An 18,536-nucleotide genomic window follows, 5' to 3' on the forward strand; every position below is an offset into this window, starting at 1 on the left:
ATCAGTACTGTGAGGCCTTGATGAACAGACACAAACCATAAAAGGGGGGATTGCTCTAAAACCAGGTCGTAAAACCACGCATCCTCCGCACCCCGGACCAAAAAGGCAATCAAGATGGTCAGCAGAGCGATGCAGAGTGCCGCAAAGTCTGCCAAATGTTTTCAAGAGACTGTCACTGCAGTGAGCTCGGCCAATCCGAGCGTACCCACATCAAGATTGGGATGATTAAAATGCAACATCTGGTCGACAGCACGATAACCTGTTCTGTGCACTGACCCGGGACCCGTTCTACCAAGCCACCAAGTCAAAAGGTGATAAGACTCCCGCCGTGAATCAGCGTGTGTTCAGGACAGCCTTACACTTTCAACCCCACCAGGGAGGTTTGCTCTGTCCCAACACACATTCCTTAAAAGCGCGCCTTTTCCTTTTCGCTACAACAAAGGAACTGCCAGGACTCACGTAAAACTACTAAATGAACAATCTAAATGCTTTCTTTTCCAACAAATATAGGTTCAGGTATAAATGACTGTTTAATAAATGTTTTGGGATGTATGTAGAAACCGCTGTGTAATCTTTGAACAATCCTCTAACAGATAGCGTTCCATAAGTGCTAGATAATGCATGTTTGATATCAAATTGAAGCTGATGATGTTTCCAATATCATGGTGAAGGAATATGTGTGTTTGTCCAATGCACAACTGTGTATCCTACTTATAAGCTTTTGATAAGGAACAGAAGTGCAGAAATGTCAGTTCTAACTGGGATAAAATATGCACGAAACTGGAGTCAAAAGCAGGCGGGGACACGCCCCTTCGACCTCGGGATTGGACAACTGCCCAGGGCACGGCCCAAAACTTGCACCTCAAAACACAGGAAGAGGGAGCTCTGAGTTGAGTCGAGAGAGTTTTCGGAACCACCAGGAGCCGCAGGGGAAGTCGGGTCGCTGCAGGAATTGCCAAGGAAACGGAGAAACTTCGGAACTTGGAGAAGTTAGAAGACTCTGAACGAGAACGACCCGATACCCTCGACTCCGGTCCGCTCCGTTACATCACTCCACGGACACTCACTGCCCTTTCTGTAACCACCTCGGTTCATCCAAAGCGAACCACCAAGCTAGAGAGACTCCATTCGAACGGCCCGGGAAAGCCCGACCGCGTCATCCCACGGACGAGCCTGACCAATCAGCAAGCCGGGATTTCCCCAGACAAGCCGAGTAGTAAAACTACCTTTTCATCTCTTTACTGGATTGGCGCAGACACATATAAGCAAAGCTAAACCCTAACTTTGCTTTGTTGGTGCTCTTAGTGCGATCTCAGAACTAGCTAACAGACTTTGGACAGACAATTATCCATTTTCCCTTCCAACCCGTGAATGTGTGTATGAATGTATGTGTGTGTGTGTGTGTGTGTGTGTGTGTATGCTTAGTGTAACCCGTGACACCCAAATTTTGTATAACTTGTCTATCAATGGACCAGTAATTTCAGAAGTGTAGATTCGTCCTAAGAGAGAGATTTTGCAACAGCAGTGAACACACAGACACAAGATTTAAGGTAAGAATCGAAGGAAATTTGTATTTTAACAATGAGCAAAACAAAAATAAAAAAAATAAGCAACCTTCGTTTGCATTCAGTAGTGACAACTTCTATGACTTTTCTTACAGGGCTGTCTTGCAATACTACTTATCAGAGTAATTTCTTGCTTTTTTTGTTTCTTTCACATTAATTCACATAGTTGATAATAACTGATGTTTGGTATAAACCCTGTCATAAACTACAAACCGGATTCCAAAAAAGTTGGGACACTATACAAATCGTGAATAAAAACTGAATGCAATGATGTGTAGGTGCCAACTTCTAATATTTTATTCAGAATAGAACATAAATCACGAAACAAAAGTTTAAACTGAGAAAATGTACCATTTTAAGGGAAAAATATATTGATTCAGAATTTCATGGTGTCAACAAATCCCAAAAAAGTTGGGACAAGTAGCAATAAGAGGCTGGAAAAAGTAAATTTAAGCATAACGAGGAGCTGGAAGACCAATTAACACTAATTAGGTCAATTGGCAACATGATTGGGTATAAAAAGAGCTTCTCAGAGTGGCAGTGTCTCTCAGAAGCCAAGATGGGTAGAGGATCACCAATTCCCACAATGTTGCGCAGAAAGATAGTGGAGCAATATCAGAAAGGTGTTACCCAGCGAAAAATTGCAAAGACTTTGCATCTATCATCATCAACTGTGCATAACATCATCCAAAGATTCAGAGAATCTGGAACAATCTCTGTGAGAAAGGGTCAAGGCCGTAAAACCATACTGGATGCCCGTGATCTCCGGGCCCTTAAACGACACTGCACCACAAACAGGAATGCTACTGTAAAGGAAATCACAGAATGGGCTCAGGAATACTTCCAGAAACCATTGTCAGTGAACACAATCCACCGTGCCATCCGCCGTTGCCAGCTGAAACTCTACAGTGCAAAGAAGAAGCCATTTCTAAGCAAGATCCACAAGCTCAGGCGTTTACACTGGGCCAGGGATCATTTAAAATGGAGTGTGGCGAAATGGAAGACTGTTCTGTGGTCAGACGAGTCACGATTCAAGTTCTTTTTGGAAATCTGGGACGCCATGTCATCCGGACCAAAGAGGACAAGGACAACCCAAGTTGTTATCAACGCCGGTTCAGAAGCCTGCATCTCTGATGGTATGGGGTTGCATGAGTGCGTGTGGCATGGGCAGCTTGCATGTCTGGAAAGGCACCATCAATGCAGAAAAATATATTCAGGTTCTAGAACAACATATGCTCCCATCCAGGCGTCATCTTTTTCAGGGAAGACCCTGCATTTTTCAACAAGATAATGCCAGACCACATTCTGCATCAATCACAGCATCATGGCTGCGTAGGAGAAGGATCCGGTACTGAAATGGCCAGTCTGCAGTCCAGATCTTTCACCTATAGAGAACATTTGGCGCATCATAAAGAGGAAGGTGCACGACAAAGAAGGCCCAAGACGATTGAACAGTTAGAGGCCTGTATTAGACAAGAATGGGAGAGCATTCCTATTTCTAAACTTGAGAAACTGGTCTCCTCTGTCCCCAGACGTCTGTTGAGTGTTGTAAAAAGAAGGGGAGATGCCACACAGTGGTGAAAATGTCCTTGTCCCAACTTTTTTGGGCTTTGTTGACACCATGAAATTCTGAATCAACATATTTTTCCCTTAAAATGGTACATTTTCTCAGTTTAAACTTTTGTTCCGTGAGTTATGTTCTATTCTGAATAAAATATTAGAAGTTGGCACCTACACATCATTGCATTCAGTTTTTATTCACGATTTGTATAGTGTCCCAACTTTTTTGGAATCCGGTTTGTATTTCCCTTATCTCTGATTTGCTATTATTTTTGTTCTTACTCAATGCTGAAAATGTTAACAATAAACCTTTACAAATTAAACAGAATAAATGTACAATCAGTCATTCAAAGACGAGTATGTTCAACCTTGATGTTCTTTCAACAGGATTGTTCAAAGGGTCCGATTAACGGGCGGCTCGCCAGTCCAACTTTTCCGTTACACACACAGTTGAGACGATTCACACTCCAGGAAGGGTTCACACTTCACTCGATTCGCAGATAAGCGGACTATATTCTGTGGCTGAACATCAGCAAGACATCACACAGAACAAACCCAAGAAGAAAAAAAATAAAACCCGGCCAAGGAAACTCAGTCTAATGTACATATAAGGAAGGAAAATCCTGATGGTAACTGGTTGAAGATACACTCTCAACCGTGCTCCGCTTTTCTCTCAATCGTTTAGGAAGCACTAAATCTCCCGGAGCAGTAATGGACGTCTGCTCTCGGCTCAAGTTCACGGAGAAAAGAAAGATCCAGAACACTATGCGTTGCAAACCTGCCGCGATCGCGTACGACGTATTGACGTCATGCAAAAAGCGATTTCATTGGACGCCACTATCCTAATCCTGCATATTTTACTTTTATTTTTTTTTTCATAAATAGTTAATTTAATTAGGCATATATTTTATTCTGGCAGTGTTTTCTTTTTTTTTCATACTTCACATCGATCATACAGTTTGCTGTTTGTTCTATGATTCTGCCTCTGCTACTACTCACTAGTAAGCTGGGTTACATTAGTCTTCTCAGTGTACTCTTGTCAATTAGTAGGTACTGTTTAATAAATTTTGTTTCATTATTACGAATTCTCGTTTGTGTGTTATGTGACTGGAAAGTTAAACTCATGCCCAGATCTGTTGCTACCTGCTCGAGGTAAAGCTAAAATCAGATAAAAGTTTTTAATTCGTTTCAGAACCGGTTTAGAGTGGAATGTTTGTGTAAACAAGATTCAGCATGTTCGCTCCTCTTGTAGCAAAGTCCATATGCTGATAGAATGTGGGGAGCACTCTTTTGAGATTTGCATTATTCAAATCTCTGGCGATGATAAACAGTTCATCGCGGTGAGCATTCTGCAGCTCACTAATAGCCCGTGTACCCTCGCTTCCTCGAACACTGCTTGGGACGTCCTCTTCCCCGGCCTTCAGCATAAGGTGACAGCGAGGATTGAGGGCCTGGTCTGCACAGCAAGCAGAGGTCACAGAGTCTGCGTACAATGTCGTCATGCAGATTAGTGAGCAGTTTCAGTGTCAGGTTGTCGTATGCGTGGACACAACTGTTGTTGGTGTCCATGCCCTGCAGAATTCCAGCTGAAACCCCACCAATTTGGTTCCAGAGTGGCCACTGTGTGTTACTGCAGCGCCACCATCTTGGATCATGTGCAGAGATACAAAGACAGTTTCTCCTGCTCACAATTCCCAAACGTATGTCAAAGAACAATCAAAATCCCTAAAATCCCTAATTCAGACTACTTGTGGCTCAAAGCTCTTTATCTTGAGGCAGACACTCTCCAAGACTATGCCTAGTTCTTTTTTATTCCCGGAGGTGCACAAGGAGCTGATAAGTTTGTGGCCTTTTTTGGATGGAAGCTGCTTGTCTGCCTCTGCCATCCTCACTACCCTCGATGGTGGCTAGGGGTACGTTGACATTGCCCAGGTGGAGAGTGTGGTTGCAGTGCACTTGTGCACGCAAAACCCTGCCACTTGGAGGAATAGTCTTCATCTGCTGTCCCAGGCTTGTAGGCTGTTAGCCACTTCTTCCTTGCTTGTCTCCTTCCCCCGGAAGAGGGATGGGTGGAGAATCATCTGTTTCCTTTCTTCTATTTCCAAAACTTAAAAAAAAAAAAAGAGCAGTTTCCTTGTCCTCCAGGTCTTCAGGTGCATGGGTTGACGATGAAAAACATGTTCTCTCTGTTCCAAGGAACAGAGGGTTCTACGTTCATGCCACATGTCAGACCACGCTTGCCATCTCCTTCTTTGGAATCAGATGCAGTTCAAATATCTGTGCACTGTCCACATGTGCTTTTAACGACAGCCCTGAGAATGGCGACTCCATCCCGAGACGATCCGGCCGATTTGGAGTTGATTCGGAGAAGGTAGATCTGTTTGCTTCTCCTCCCATTGCCAGATGTATTATTCTCTGACTGAGGTCTCCCTCAGCATGGATGTGCAAGGCTCTACGCAAGTATGAGTTCCCCCAGCGAGCCTCCTTACACAGACTCAGGAGCACATCTTGCTGGCTGCGCCAAACTGGCCACCCAGATCTGGTTCCCAGAACTCATGCTTCCCAGAACTCATGCTGAGGAAGGACATCCTTTCCCTGTGGTTAGGCACCATTGGCACCGTGTCCGGATCTCTGGAACCTCTATGTGTGGTTTCTGGGTGGGACGCATCAGACTTGAGTGTTCTACCACAGGCTGTGGTGGACATGATCACTAAGGCTAGAGCCCCTTGTACAAGGCAGGCCTATGCACTGAAGTCTGTTTTTGTTCGCCTTGCCAAGAAAGGTTGGCTGTCACCCTCCACCTTGAAAGTGTACTGAAAGATAGGGAGCATCTCAGTTATGTATGTAACCCTTGTTTTCCTAATGGAGGGAACAAAGACGTTATGTCCCCTTGCCACGACTTTGAACGATCTTTGGGTGCCAGGGACCAGTTCTTGGCTCCTCAGCAAATCCTGATGAGAGGTTACCCGTGTGACGGAAAGTGGCACAGGATTAGTTAACCACTTGCCAAATTTAATTGCCATTTTCTCTTAATCAGAGCAAATCAGGGTTCCAAGCAAGACCCCAGTCTGTTGTCAGAACATAAAAGTCTCTGTTCCTTCTATCAGGGAATAAGGGATACATATGTAGCAAATGCATGCCTTGATTAGAGGGTACCCCATTTTCAAATGGGGTAGCAGTTAATACAAAGATTAAACTTTTCAGACAAGCTACAAAATATTGTGTTCAGTGTCGCAAATACATGTGATATATCACCCAGACCTAACTATACACAACTGATTGTCTCTGTGTGCTGTTCACAAATCAGTAAGACTGAATGTTGATCCTTTTCTATGTGCTAAATTACTGACAGTACTGCATAGGTAAGAAAGCTATATTCCTCTAAATTCATAAATTATTATATTGTCCGATATCCTTTTTTCCTAATTATATTAAATTTTTTACGTCTTGTAGGTGTCAGCAACAGTGGCCAATGTGGAAAAGAATTTTACACTTCCAGATTCTTCAAGATTGTCTTAGGTAATGTACAATGATCCAAAATCTGTAAACTATTTAATAAACTTAGCCTGTTTCTATTTATATGTTGCATTTAGTATTGAGGTCGTCGTGAATCCACACCCAAAATTTGTGACAGGATTTGCTGCTTTGTTTGCATCATACTTCTTCAATCTGGTGTACCAGCATGAGGTATCCTGCACACTTGAATTTATCCAAAGGTAGAAATGTACTTAAATATGCATAGGCATATTTATATTACATAAAGGGATATTTCACCCAAAAACAAAAAATAGTCTGTCTTTTCTTACGTATGTGCTTCCAGTGGATGCTCTCCAAAATGGCGCTATAGTGACTTTATAATACATTTCCATTTTGAAGTGGAGTATTCCTTTAATTTAATAAAGTGACAAGAATACGCTTGTGCACCAAAAAAGAAGTACCAGCCTTATTCAGCAATTTCTTCTCTTTCGTGTCAGTCTGATGCCCTAACCCTAACTGTTTGTCTAGCTGATGTTTGTGCAGATGTTGTGTTTGAATCAACCCACAGCCGCATCTAGGGTTGGAGCAAAAAAAGTGGGAAGGTCTCAACATAGAGAAGAGGAACAACACAGTTGATCGTCAAGTATGTAAAAGGTTGAATAAGGAAATATTATGTGAAAAAGTGCAGTGTATTGAAATAGAGACTAAATGGCCCATTTAATGTCAAATGTTTGTAAAATACCCTTATTTACCCTTATTACCCCTATTTACATATCCATTAACCTTTCATGCTTAAAGCTTTAGCTTGATTGAATTTTTTGTATTTAATTTTTAGCAGCTGTCACTTTTTTTGTGCCATGGGATACCATTAAAATGAACATAATCAATAATAGCTCTATAATTTACAGTTTTCAATTCTGATATTATAACAGTTAAGTAATTAATTAACAGTTAACAGTTATTAAGAATTAAAGTATTAAAATAAAACAATTCAGCTGTTCTGAAACTGAAAACTCACAGTTTCCTATTTCATGGTAAGTCATCTCAAAGTTCAAATTTAAACTCAAGAGCTGGTTGAACTATCTTATTGAAATGGGCACCAGGTTTGTTATCATTTGTGAAAGTAACCATGCTAATGAATAACGCTTAAAACACACACACAAATAAATTTCTTATGACTAAACTAAAACATGCATTTCCAGGGGCATCTCTTTTATGACACTCTTTCTCTCTAAAATACATGTATACTGGAAATACTTGTACTCACTTTTTTATTGTTGAGAATGATTTGATTATGTCAGTCCAGAAAGACAAGAACTCATCCTTTGGTAATTTTGGCAGGCAAAGGGCAGTGCAGAGACGAGAAAGAGTCCCATTGTCTAAGTCTAGATGATACTGTTTCCACACATACACCATAATAAGAGCAGCTTTTAGTGGTTCCTTGATGAAAGTACTACTTTCTTTGTTGTCTTTCTGCAACTCTGGAGTCACCTGTTGAAGCATAAACTGCTTCACAAGATTGCTCACCTGACAAATGAAAATGAGATTGTGTTAAATTCTATGTTGATGTTTGCATTTGATCACATCTTAAAAACATAGTTAACCAAAAAGTGAAATCTTAAAAACTTGGTCATAAAACTGTAGGACATATTTTCTTCAGTGTAACACAAAAGGACAAATATTGCTAAACTACATAATATTAATTTACACATTGGTAATGCACACATTTTACAGCTAAACCAGGCAACTGCAAATAAAAAAAAAATCTGACAAAAAAAAATAGATTAAACTCACTACAGGTATATTCAATACATAAACATTTATTAGTACATTTTAATTAGAGTACGATCAAAACGGGACTTTACTACTATGATAATAATGTGCTTAAAGAAAGGCAATAAAAAAATTACTCTGAATATAGTTGACACTAGGATTGTCAATGTGTCAAATTATGTTCTTATGATTTAGGTCTAATCTGAGCTCAACAATGACATTTTCATTGTTGTGTGAACTAATGTTGTCAGTATATGCTGAAATCCAAATGGTTTACTCACATCTTTCTCATCGTACTTGAGTGAGTACCATTTCATTTGTGTCTTTTCAAATACAAAAGGGTTTCCATAAACTTCATAAAACTGTCGTAGCTGACTTAAGAAGTTGTTGAGGTTAATTTTGCTCCAGTTCCTCAGGAGGTCAAAAATAGTTTCCAGCATGATTTTACCAGCAATTTCTCTCCCCTGAATTACATCTTTCCTCTGATCATGCCAAAAAGTATCTTTGAGCCGTTTCAACATATTCTTAGAGGGTTCCACACAGATTATGTCGTCATACTGATGCCACTCTCCTGCAATATACAAAAAGAACAAATTAGGTCTGTTAACGCACACACAGATCCCAAACTTTTGAATTGCAGTGTATATATATATATACAGTATATACATTTGTTAAGCACTATATACCTACTGTATCGGTACTAGGGGTGTAACGGTACACAAATATGATGGTGTGGTACATACCTTTTTAGGTCAATTCAGGAGGAAAAAACCTATGACTTATGTTTAAAATGATCCACTTTTTTGCTGACATAAAACTGGACACCACCATAATTCTATGAGTATCACGTTAAAACGAGTACAGAGAAATACTGCCATTTACTCGCTCAGACATGGAAACCAGAGCTGATCATGGTCGCTCAAATCAATGCTTGCGTCAAGTTTATACAAGCATATTTCTGGAGTGCCTTAAAGGCGTTTATACAGCCTCTGTCATTCCACATCAAAGACTGTCAAAATACTATTTGTTTTTTGAATTTTCTCAATAAAAAATTATTAATCCTTTATTTGTTTGTTACACAATCAAAAGACCAAAAGACCCGTACCAAAATGGTTCGGTACAAATACGCGTACTGTTACAACCCTAATACAAATGAAACTTGAATACATATTTTTGGCAAGCTTCACCAACCTTCATCATTTAGGAGACGTGGTTTGACAAACAAACATCTATTGGTGGTTTCATTTGAATCCAGTTTGTAGATGTATTCAAACTCATACTTCTGCTTTTTTGCTTTATATACAACATACTTATATGGTATGGACACAGCTTCTGCACTGGTCTTCTTGCATGCAAATTTCCCTTCAACAAGAAATCCATGCTCACCGAGATCCCTAAAATCATATTATTTCTTAAATAAATGGTTTCAGTAATAAATAATAAAAAATTGCATCAGAAAAAACTTAACTCACCGTGACACAGACAGCTCGACCAAATCATTTTCCCAGTCACCAAGGCAACCACCGGCCCTTATAAATATTAGATCTTCTTCTAAGTTAAATTTGAAGTCTTTTGACAGGACTGCATGAAAGTAAATGATCAGTCTGTCACTGGAACCTATATATTGAGCTGATGTTGGATTTCTGTAATTCAAAAATTTGCAAATAAAAATGTAAAAACAAATTTCTGTAGGCATTCATGCATTCTGCATTCATTTAACAATTCTGCATACCTTTTTGGAGGCATCTCACACTGACTTTTTGTATTGTCATTTTGATCGTGTTTCTTTTCATGTGAAGACTGCTGCTTATGACTCTGAGCGGCTTTCACTGATACATCTCTGCCAGAATCCTGATTCTTCTACTCATAAAATAAACCAAATGTTTAAGGTCAAATGTTCTATTCGTAACTTCCAGTAACAGACCAATACATCAATTTTCCTAATATATAAACCAGCACTTAGATTTATATAAATTACCTTTAATTTACTCTGTAGGCCAAACACCTTTTCCTGTGATGATTTCTGTGATTCCTCTTTTTGATTTCTGTGATTTTTAAAGACGAAGTGTATTTATTGGCAATTTTAATTGTATAAAATGGCAAAAGAAACTGAGATAAAAGTAAGTTATATATTAAAATAAAAATATTTGTTTTTATAAATAAATAATACAAGAAAAATATTTGGCATACTTTTTTAGATTGTCTTTTTTGGTTTCTGTATCACCGCTTTCATTGATTTTTTTAGATTCTGGATTCATCTGGTTAGTGTGAGCAGACTGCTGATTTTCACTGTGCTCAACCTTCATAATAGAATCTCCACTGGGACTTTGATTCACGTTTTGACAATCTGTTTCCATTTGATCGCTTGTGCTGCTCTTAATGTTTACATTCTGGTCCACATTAGCATTTTGTTCTAGAGTGATCTGTGCTCTGGCAGACATGCTTTTTTGCCCCTTATTCTTGGATTTAGTTTTGTTTTTTTCAGCTGTCTCATCTGCTCCCACTGGCACTGCTGGAGAATCACTGTCAGTGCTGGTGCTGATGGGCTTGTGTGTTGAATTAAGCTTTGCCTGCTCAACACACTGATCTTTACCAGCATGGTGTAAAATTGCGTTGAGTTGTGTTGACCCAGAGGATTGATTCTCTGGTGGGCTCAAATGAAAGGAAGATTTAGGCATGTCATCTACAGTGCAGAAACAGCCATCACTGTCAGTAGAATGGTCTTTCTCCATTTTCTTCTCTTTATCATCCAGAGATATATCAGAGAGATCAGAGGTAAGAGACGAAGGCCCCTCTGCAACAAATGCTTTTTTCTTCTTTTTCTTTCTTTTCTGTAGAAGCAGCAAAAATATGTATTATGAATTATTAACAATAGAATAAGAAAAAAAATAGAAAAAGGAAATACAGGTCTATTTGAATACTATTTGAATCTTAAAACTGATATTAATGTCCAGCACCTTTTTCTTTTGATTAGGGTTTATATCCTCATTTGGTCGTTTTGGAGATACACTGGCATTCTGGTTATCCAATGCTTCTAATTTATGGCTGATATCAGATATTTCTGTATCTGTACTGCATGGAATGTTTGAGGATGTTTGAGACTTGTCTTGTGGCTTGTCTTGTGGCTTGTCTGATAAAAAAGAACAGCAGACACACACTCATTTACAAAACCAATGTACAACAGAAAATTTGGACATACAATTGTTTTTACATAATGGGATTTAGCAATAAGGTATTTTTTTAATAATGTACATTATATTCACCCAGAATTCCAAAATGCTATAGATTGAAAATAATAAAATAATAATAATAAAAAAATTAGGAATCATTCAAATGATTTGATAAAATGTAGGCTTGAGGGCATGTTTAAAAGCATCGGCAGTCTCTGGAGTTGGTGGAGTAGTTGGTCAGGGAGAGCATTCCAAAGTCTGAGCAGGAAGGCTGATCTCCCATAGTCCTTGGGGGTTTTAAGAGATACAGTGGTATGCGAAAGTTTGGGAACCCCTGTAAATTTTCATGATTTTCCTTTATAAATCATTAGTTGTCTGGATAAGAAATTTCAGTTAAATATATCATATATGAGACAAACACAGTGATATTTGAGAAGTGAAATAAACTTGATATGATTTCTGGAAAGTGTGCAAGAATTATTTGAACAAAATTAGCCATGTGCATAAATTTAGGCACCAGAAAAGAAAAAATAACTCAATATTTTGTGAATCCTCCTTTTGCAGAAATAACAGCCTCTAAACGCTTCCAATTAGAGTCTGGATTCTGGCAGAAAGTATTTTGGACCATTCGTCTTTACAAAACATGTCCAGTTCAGTCAGGTTTGATGGTTTCTGTGCATGGACAGCCCACTTTAAATAACACCACATATTTTTAATATTCAGTTATAGGGACTGAGATGGTCATTCCAGAACATTGTACTTGTTCCTCTGCATGAATGCGTAGATTTTGAGCAGTGTTTAGGGTCGTTGTCTGGTTGAAAGATCCAGCCTCTGCGCAACTTCAACTTTGTCACTGATTCCTGGACATTGTTCTCCAGAATCTGCTGATATTGAGTGGAATCTATGCGACCCTCAACTTTAACAAGATTCCCAGTCCCTGCACTGGCCTCACAGCCCCACAGCATCATGGACCTGCCACCAAATTTTACTGTAGGTAGCAAGTGTTTTTCTTGGAATGCTGTGTTATTTTTCCGCCATTCATAATGCCCCTTGTTTTGCCCAAATAAGTTTCATCAGTCCACAGCTAGCTTGTCCAAATGTGCTTTAGCATACCTCAAGCCACACCATTTGTGGCGTGTGCAGAGAAAAGGCTTTTTCCGCATTACTCGTCCATACAGCATCTCCTTGTGTAAAGTGCACTGAATAGTTGAACGATGCACATTGACACCATCTGCAGCAAGATGATGTTGTAGGTCTTTGGAACTGGTCTATTGTTTGACTGTGACTGTTGTCACCATCCTGCGCCTCTGCTTATCTGAGATTTTCCTTGGTCTGCCACTTTGGGCTTTAACTAGAACTGTGCCTCTGGTCTTCCAATTCCTTAAATCTCTGAGACAGCTTTCTGTATCCTTCCTTTAACCATGATGTTCAACAATCATTGTTTTCAGGTCATCTGAGAGTTGTTTTAAGGCTCCTATGTTGCCACACTTTAGAGAGGATGCAAAGAGGAAAAACACTTACAATTGGCCTCCTTTAAATATTTTCTTATGATTGGATTCACCTGTGTTTCCACTTTTCAAATGTTACTGTGTTTGTCTCCTATATGATATATTTAACTGAAATTTCTTATCCAGACAACTAATGATTTATAAAAAAAATCATGAAAATTTACAGTGGTGCCCAAACTTTCACATACCACTGTATGTTCATGCAAAACGTAGTGTATATTTAGAAGTATGTGAAGTAAGGAGCAACGTGAAATATGATAAGGCATCATTATGGATGCACTAATGGGTAAGGAGGGAGACCTTATAAAAAATCCTGAATGAAACAGGAAGCCAGTGTTGTGATTTGAAAATGGGGGTGATGTGATCGTATTTGTGTATCCTCATCAGATCCTACCAGCGCTGTTTTGAATGTACTGCAACTTTTGTATGTTTTGCCAGAGATCCTAATAAGAAGCACATTACAATGGTTCAATCTGGATAAGACAAAGGCATGGACAAGCTCTTCTGCAAGAGTGAGCATATGACAAAGTCTAGTGATATTCCTATGATATAAAAAGGAAGTCTTGCACAGATCTTTAACAAGAGCCTCAAAGGTGAAAAAAGAGTCTATTGTAACACTGAACTTGATAACTGATGTTTGAGTGGACGGTTTTGACCTGGACCTGGTGTGGGGTGCCTAGAATGGCTTCAGGCTTTGAGTTGTTTAACTGCAGGAAATGTTAGCTTCTTCGGACAGGTTCTTAAAGTGAAAGACCATAGTGCAGCAGAAGTGGATGAGTTGGTCTTAAGGTAAAATTGAGTGTCATTATCATAGCAATGAAATTATATTTCATTCCAACATGACCAAGTAGACCATGACCAACACTTTAGTAAGAAATAGAAAGTTAAAGAACAAGGACTTCTGAATCTAAAGTCTTTTACATGTGACAGCAATTTTCAGTGCAGGTGCAACATGACTAGCCTGGAGGGAGTGGTTGATAACCTTAGAAATTAGAGGACTGTGGCACAAAAGTTAAATTTTACCAGAGCTACAGGAAAAGGGTCCAGGGTGCAAGCGGGTGGTTTCATCTTTCTCATTATGTCCAAATATGAGAGAAACAGCAAAGAGGTAGGGAAGTCCCAGGCTGTAAATTGGCAGTCAGGAGCAAACCATCGATTCATTATTTGTTAATTCAAGTTGACTCATGTCAAGGTTCTGTAATGTCAGAACTGTATAATCAGTAACAAAATATGTAGGGTGGGGTTGATTCTGTTTATCTGGAATTGACTGTGTAATAAGTTTTGTTGCTTTTACATCCTTACATGCTTTTACAAAAGTGTTTTTAGTTTTAGCACATTTCTAAAAATTTGAAAGAACATTCAACAAAAAGGATGTTAAAAATAATCTATAACTCACACAGGTGGAAGTACAAATACTGCTGGTCAAATACTTCTCTATTACAAGTTGTCAAGAAATTTTTCTTTTAAAAGAACTTAAGTATCAAAGCTACATTTCATTTTTTATCATGCATTTCATTTTTATTGTATGCAATAACACCTGTGCTTCTGAAGCATCTTACAATAACATTAACCCTACTGAATACACTGGCTAGCTTGTATTATTCATTTTTCATTTTTGGAATGAAAAGATTTTAGAATTGTAAAACCTACAGAAATGGCATTGTGTGTGCCATATATATATATATATATATATATATATATATATATATATATATATATATATATATATATATATATATATATATATATATATATGTTTATTATTTAGCATTCAAAAGAGGAAAAAACAAAATACATAAAATATAAAAATATGAATATATATAAATATATAGATATAAAAATCTAATTACAAACAACAGAATCATAAATGCTCATAAATACCCACCTGATGCTGTCTCATTTGAGTGAGATGTCAGTTTAGAGCCACATTTGCTACAGAAGTTTGGTGCCTTTTCCAAAGACACATAACTGCACTGAGGACACTTCATTCTCCAGTAATGTCTGCAAAGAGCACAAGCATGAGGCAAAGGGTTTTACCCACTATTCCACAATATAATAACAACATACAAGTGGTCACACCACTTCTTAGAACTCAATTTGCATACAAATCAAAGTTCACCATAAAAAGTTAATTTAGTACATACAGGCTGTGGGAATCATGTAAGAAACGGTTCACACTTCATCAAGTGCAGAGATCCACTTGAAAATGAAACAGGGTATTTACAACCAATAATTAGACTGACTCTAATAAATCCCTACTACACACAATTGAGTCAAAATACTAGGCATATGCCAGTATAAAAAATGTGTGATTGTAATTGCTAATGCTTTTATCACAGTATAGATTACTATCATGATATTGAAATTTAATTTATGCATATAAGTGTTGTCATAATACAGTATACAGTAACAGGTTTAATACCTTTTTTCTTACAACAATAATATCTGAACATTAAATACAATAAAGCAATGCACAAAAGTTTTTATACATTTAAGAATTTTACGCAGATCCAAGTCCAAATAAATTAAAAGAAAAATAGGTATCACATTACATTAAGGTAACATAGTTCATGCATTAATATTATCTATGAACAAAAGTTACATTTGCTACAGGAGTTATTAATCTTTGTTAAAAATAATAATAATTAATATTTGAATTGCGTGAGATTAATGTACATTTAATGTTAAATAATGAAGGTCTAATGTAAGGCGTTTTAAAAGAATTTTAAAATAAATAGCTGGGGACTAAATATTAAATATTTAGCATTGTAAATGAATACCAGTGTGAATACAAAATTCCGAATGGATATTTGATTAATTGAAAGTAGCGCAGCTGCTTTGTTTATTACTTTCCCAGTTTAACAGCTATATGCATTGAATCAGTTTTTTAACGGTTTACCTTTACAGGCAGCAGCACAGGAACTGACATAATCAACCAGATAATCATTAATGATTTAAGAATGTTTCAAAAAGCATTTCTGATTCAATCTCAGTTTTAATTTGTACAGTGTAGTTCACATGTCAAATTTGGAATAATATACATATTTAATATGTTATGACCTTGAAATTATGCATCTGTGGGAATCTACTTATTTTACATTTGTAGTTAACTGTATTCTATTTTACATTTTCACTGTAAATTATTCAACATTACATCATCGTTATTCTAAAAAACACTTTGGTTAAGCCTTCTACTTGCACATACCTGGAATTCACTGACCAGATCTTTCTTCTTATTATTCTTTTATTATATTTTGGCAAAACTTTAAAGCCAACACCTAGATCATGTTTTGAAAAGCCTATACTATATGTTGACGCTATTCTAGAAAAGCAACAAGCCACTCCAACTTTCCTCTACTTTACCTTGTGCTTAACAAGTACATTCCTTAAGGATGGTGAATTCACGGTAAATGTGTTTTTTATTATTTCTGTGAAAAATCCACTCTTTCACAACATAAAAACAGTACAGAAATGTATATAATATAAAATAAAAACAATAATAAAATTGCCACTGTAATAACATAAAAATTCGTGTATTTTTTCAGGCGGTCCTCCGCTATATGTTGATTCCCCCAATAGAGGCCGCTATCGCTTAAGTCACTGTAAATTAAAAGTAACGCGAGCAAGAAGAAAGAAACCTAGCACAAAATAAAACTAAAATAATATATTAGACATTACGCTTGTAATCACCAAGCACATATGAGTATATGTTAATAAACATTATCTAAGCTGCTCCTTTACCATAGGGCATTACTGACAATGTTAGGCTAATGACGTGTCTGAATGGCGATCCTTTTACAACCTAATCTATTAAACTAAAACAAAAGCATACGTCTCTCATACGATCGACAACATAACTTAACGATCTGTGCATAAAATCCAATATTGTATCAGGAAAATTGTACGACTATAGCCCGAAACAAGCACGACAACGCAATAGTGACGTTGACAACCAAGCTAACAAGAATTTTGCTCAGACAAGTTTACTTAAAAGAACGAAGAGTCTGTGCGAATGTTATTTTAACAGTAGAGATGACCTGATATATGACATTAACACCCAATAAAGACAAACTCGCAATATGAGCTCTTACTTATATGACATGCTAAAGCTAAACTGACAAAGGAATTTGTGTCTTACCTAGGGCAGGTGTGCTTTTTCACAAACAAGCACACATGTCACCGTGACATGTCACCGTGTATTTGTCCCTCAGTGATTCTTTCAGTCAAATCTGATCACGTTTGTATGCTGCACACACCATGAAAGTATCTACTCAGGAAGAGCTAGAGAGCTTAACATCTCCGAAGTTTCGTTTCGTGAAAAATGGGCGTGATTTTCACGTATATGCATTTAAACAAAATACAAGCCGTTAACACAACGGGAAATTATTTTCTGCTAGAATGCCAGTTTTTGGCTCATCACTATTTTACGTCAAAATATTTTTCAAAATGATTTTTCAGAAAGGTTTTACTGTACACTGCCTTTAGAAAATATCCCCACACGCCTATAGTCACAGCATATTACATGTATACAAGCTATTAATTTTCATTACACATATTTGACAAGTATAAAGTAGCATGTAAGCAAACTATCAGATAGGAGAATTTGAAATAATATATTCTGCAGGGAAATGCAGCCTATTATTTGTAGCCTAGCCTACTTCTTTAAAGACTACAAACTACATGTTCTGCTTACATTTGTCACAGCATCAGCATTTACTACAGAAAGGTCAAAAGCTGTTGTGGTGGTATAATAATACAAACTTTAGCAGAATATGTGTGATAGAATAACTTAAAGGCACTTAATGTAGCTAAAGGAAAGTAAATCGTTATCATCACTGACGTCATAGCACTTGTTACTTCATAAGCTAAAACAACTCTTTTAACTGATGAATCCTAAAGTGAATTCTAATATATCAGATAAGATTTATTGACAGCCAGTTTAATTGGTGCTTAAGTAGGCCTAGCAAGTACAGCAGGTAAAATAAGTATTGAACATGTCACCATTTTTCCCAATAAATATATTTCTAAAGGTGCTGTTGACGTAATTTTCATTTAACAAAAACATGATTTAACATATAAATGTAACTTCTTGCCCAACTAAAAACAAAGAGAACTTTGGAGTTGAGGTAACCTCCAAAACCAAAGGCAATGCCTTTTTAAAAGATAATTAAATGTTTATAAAATGAGTCAGATTGACAGCAACAGTTGTCAATCTGACAAACAGGATAGTTTGTGGCTTTTTTCTTAGTGACTTAGCAGTCCTCTTCACTACTTCTAACATTTCACTGATTTAGAAACTGTCTTGCTTTGTGAAATAATCTTAGTTATTATGTACATTAGAGGCTGTTACAGTGTCACGATAGACTCAAGAGGATTCAAGTGTGATTAAATCAATCAATCATTTTTATTTATATAGCGCTTTTAACAACACAGGTTGCATCAAAGCACTGAACAGTATAAAGCAGAAGAATACAATGATGTAT

General features: G+C 37.4%; 1 protein-coding gene and 1 long non-coding RNA gene across 4 annotated transcripts in view; one reads left to right on the top strand and one right to left on the bottom strand.

Annotated features, from left to right (window-relative positions):
- The window catches only part of LOC122352744 (E3 ubiquitin-protein ligase rnf213-alpha-like), a 59,704-nt gene extending 42,342 nt beyond the window's left edge, over positions 1 to 17,362 (bottom strand). For all 3 annotated transcript variants that reach the window (XR_006251922.1, XM_043250334.1, XM_043250333.1), the window contains exons 1-10: positions 17,192 to 17,362; positions 14,939 to 15,054; positions 11,333 to 11,505; positions 10,566 to 11,206; positions 10,354 to 10,420; positions 10,108 to 10,235; positions 9,848 to 10,018; positions 9,567 to 9,769; positions 8,657 to 8,946; positions 7,870 to 8,129 (exon numbers count right to left, since the gene is read on the bottom strand). Coding sequence is in view for 2 of the 3 variants with exons in the window: in XM_043250334.1 (XP_043106269.1) it covers positions 7,870 to 8,129; positions 8,657 to 8,946; positions 9,567 to 9,769; positions 9,848 to 10,018; positions 10,108 to 10,235; positions 10,354 to 10,420; positions 10,566 to 11,206; positions 11,333 to 11,505; positions 14,939 to 15,041 (2,036 nt within the window). In the remaining variant the exon portion in view is untranslated. The remainder of the gene's footprint in view (positions 1 to 7,869; positions 8,130 to 8,656; positions 8,947 to 9,566; positions 9,770 to 9,847; positions 10,019 to 10,107; positions 10,236 to 10,353; positions 10,421 to 10,565; positions 11,207 to 11,332; positions 11,506 to 14,938; positions 15,055 to 17,191) is intronic.
- LOC122352745 lies at positions 1,379 to 4,718 on the top strand. Its single transcript, XR_006251923.1, has 2 exons — positions 1,379 to 1,550; positions 3,513 to 4,718. It is a non-coding gene; the product is annotated as an uncharacterized LOC122352745 (long non-coding RNA).
- Positions 17,363 to 18,536: the final 1,174 nt, after the last annotated feature.

This window comes from Puntigrus tetrazona, chromosome 10 (genome assembly GCF_018831695.1).
Source record: "Puntigrus tetrazona isolate hp1 chromosome 10, ASM1883169v1, whole genome shotgun sequence".
NCBI classification, from domain to species: domain Eukaryota; kingdom Metazoa; phylum Chordata; class Actinopteri; order Cypriniformes; family Cyprinidae; genus Puntigrus; species Puntigrus tetrazona.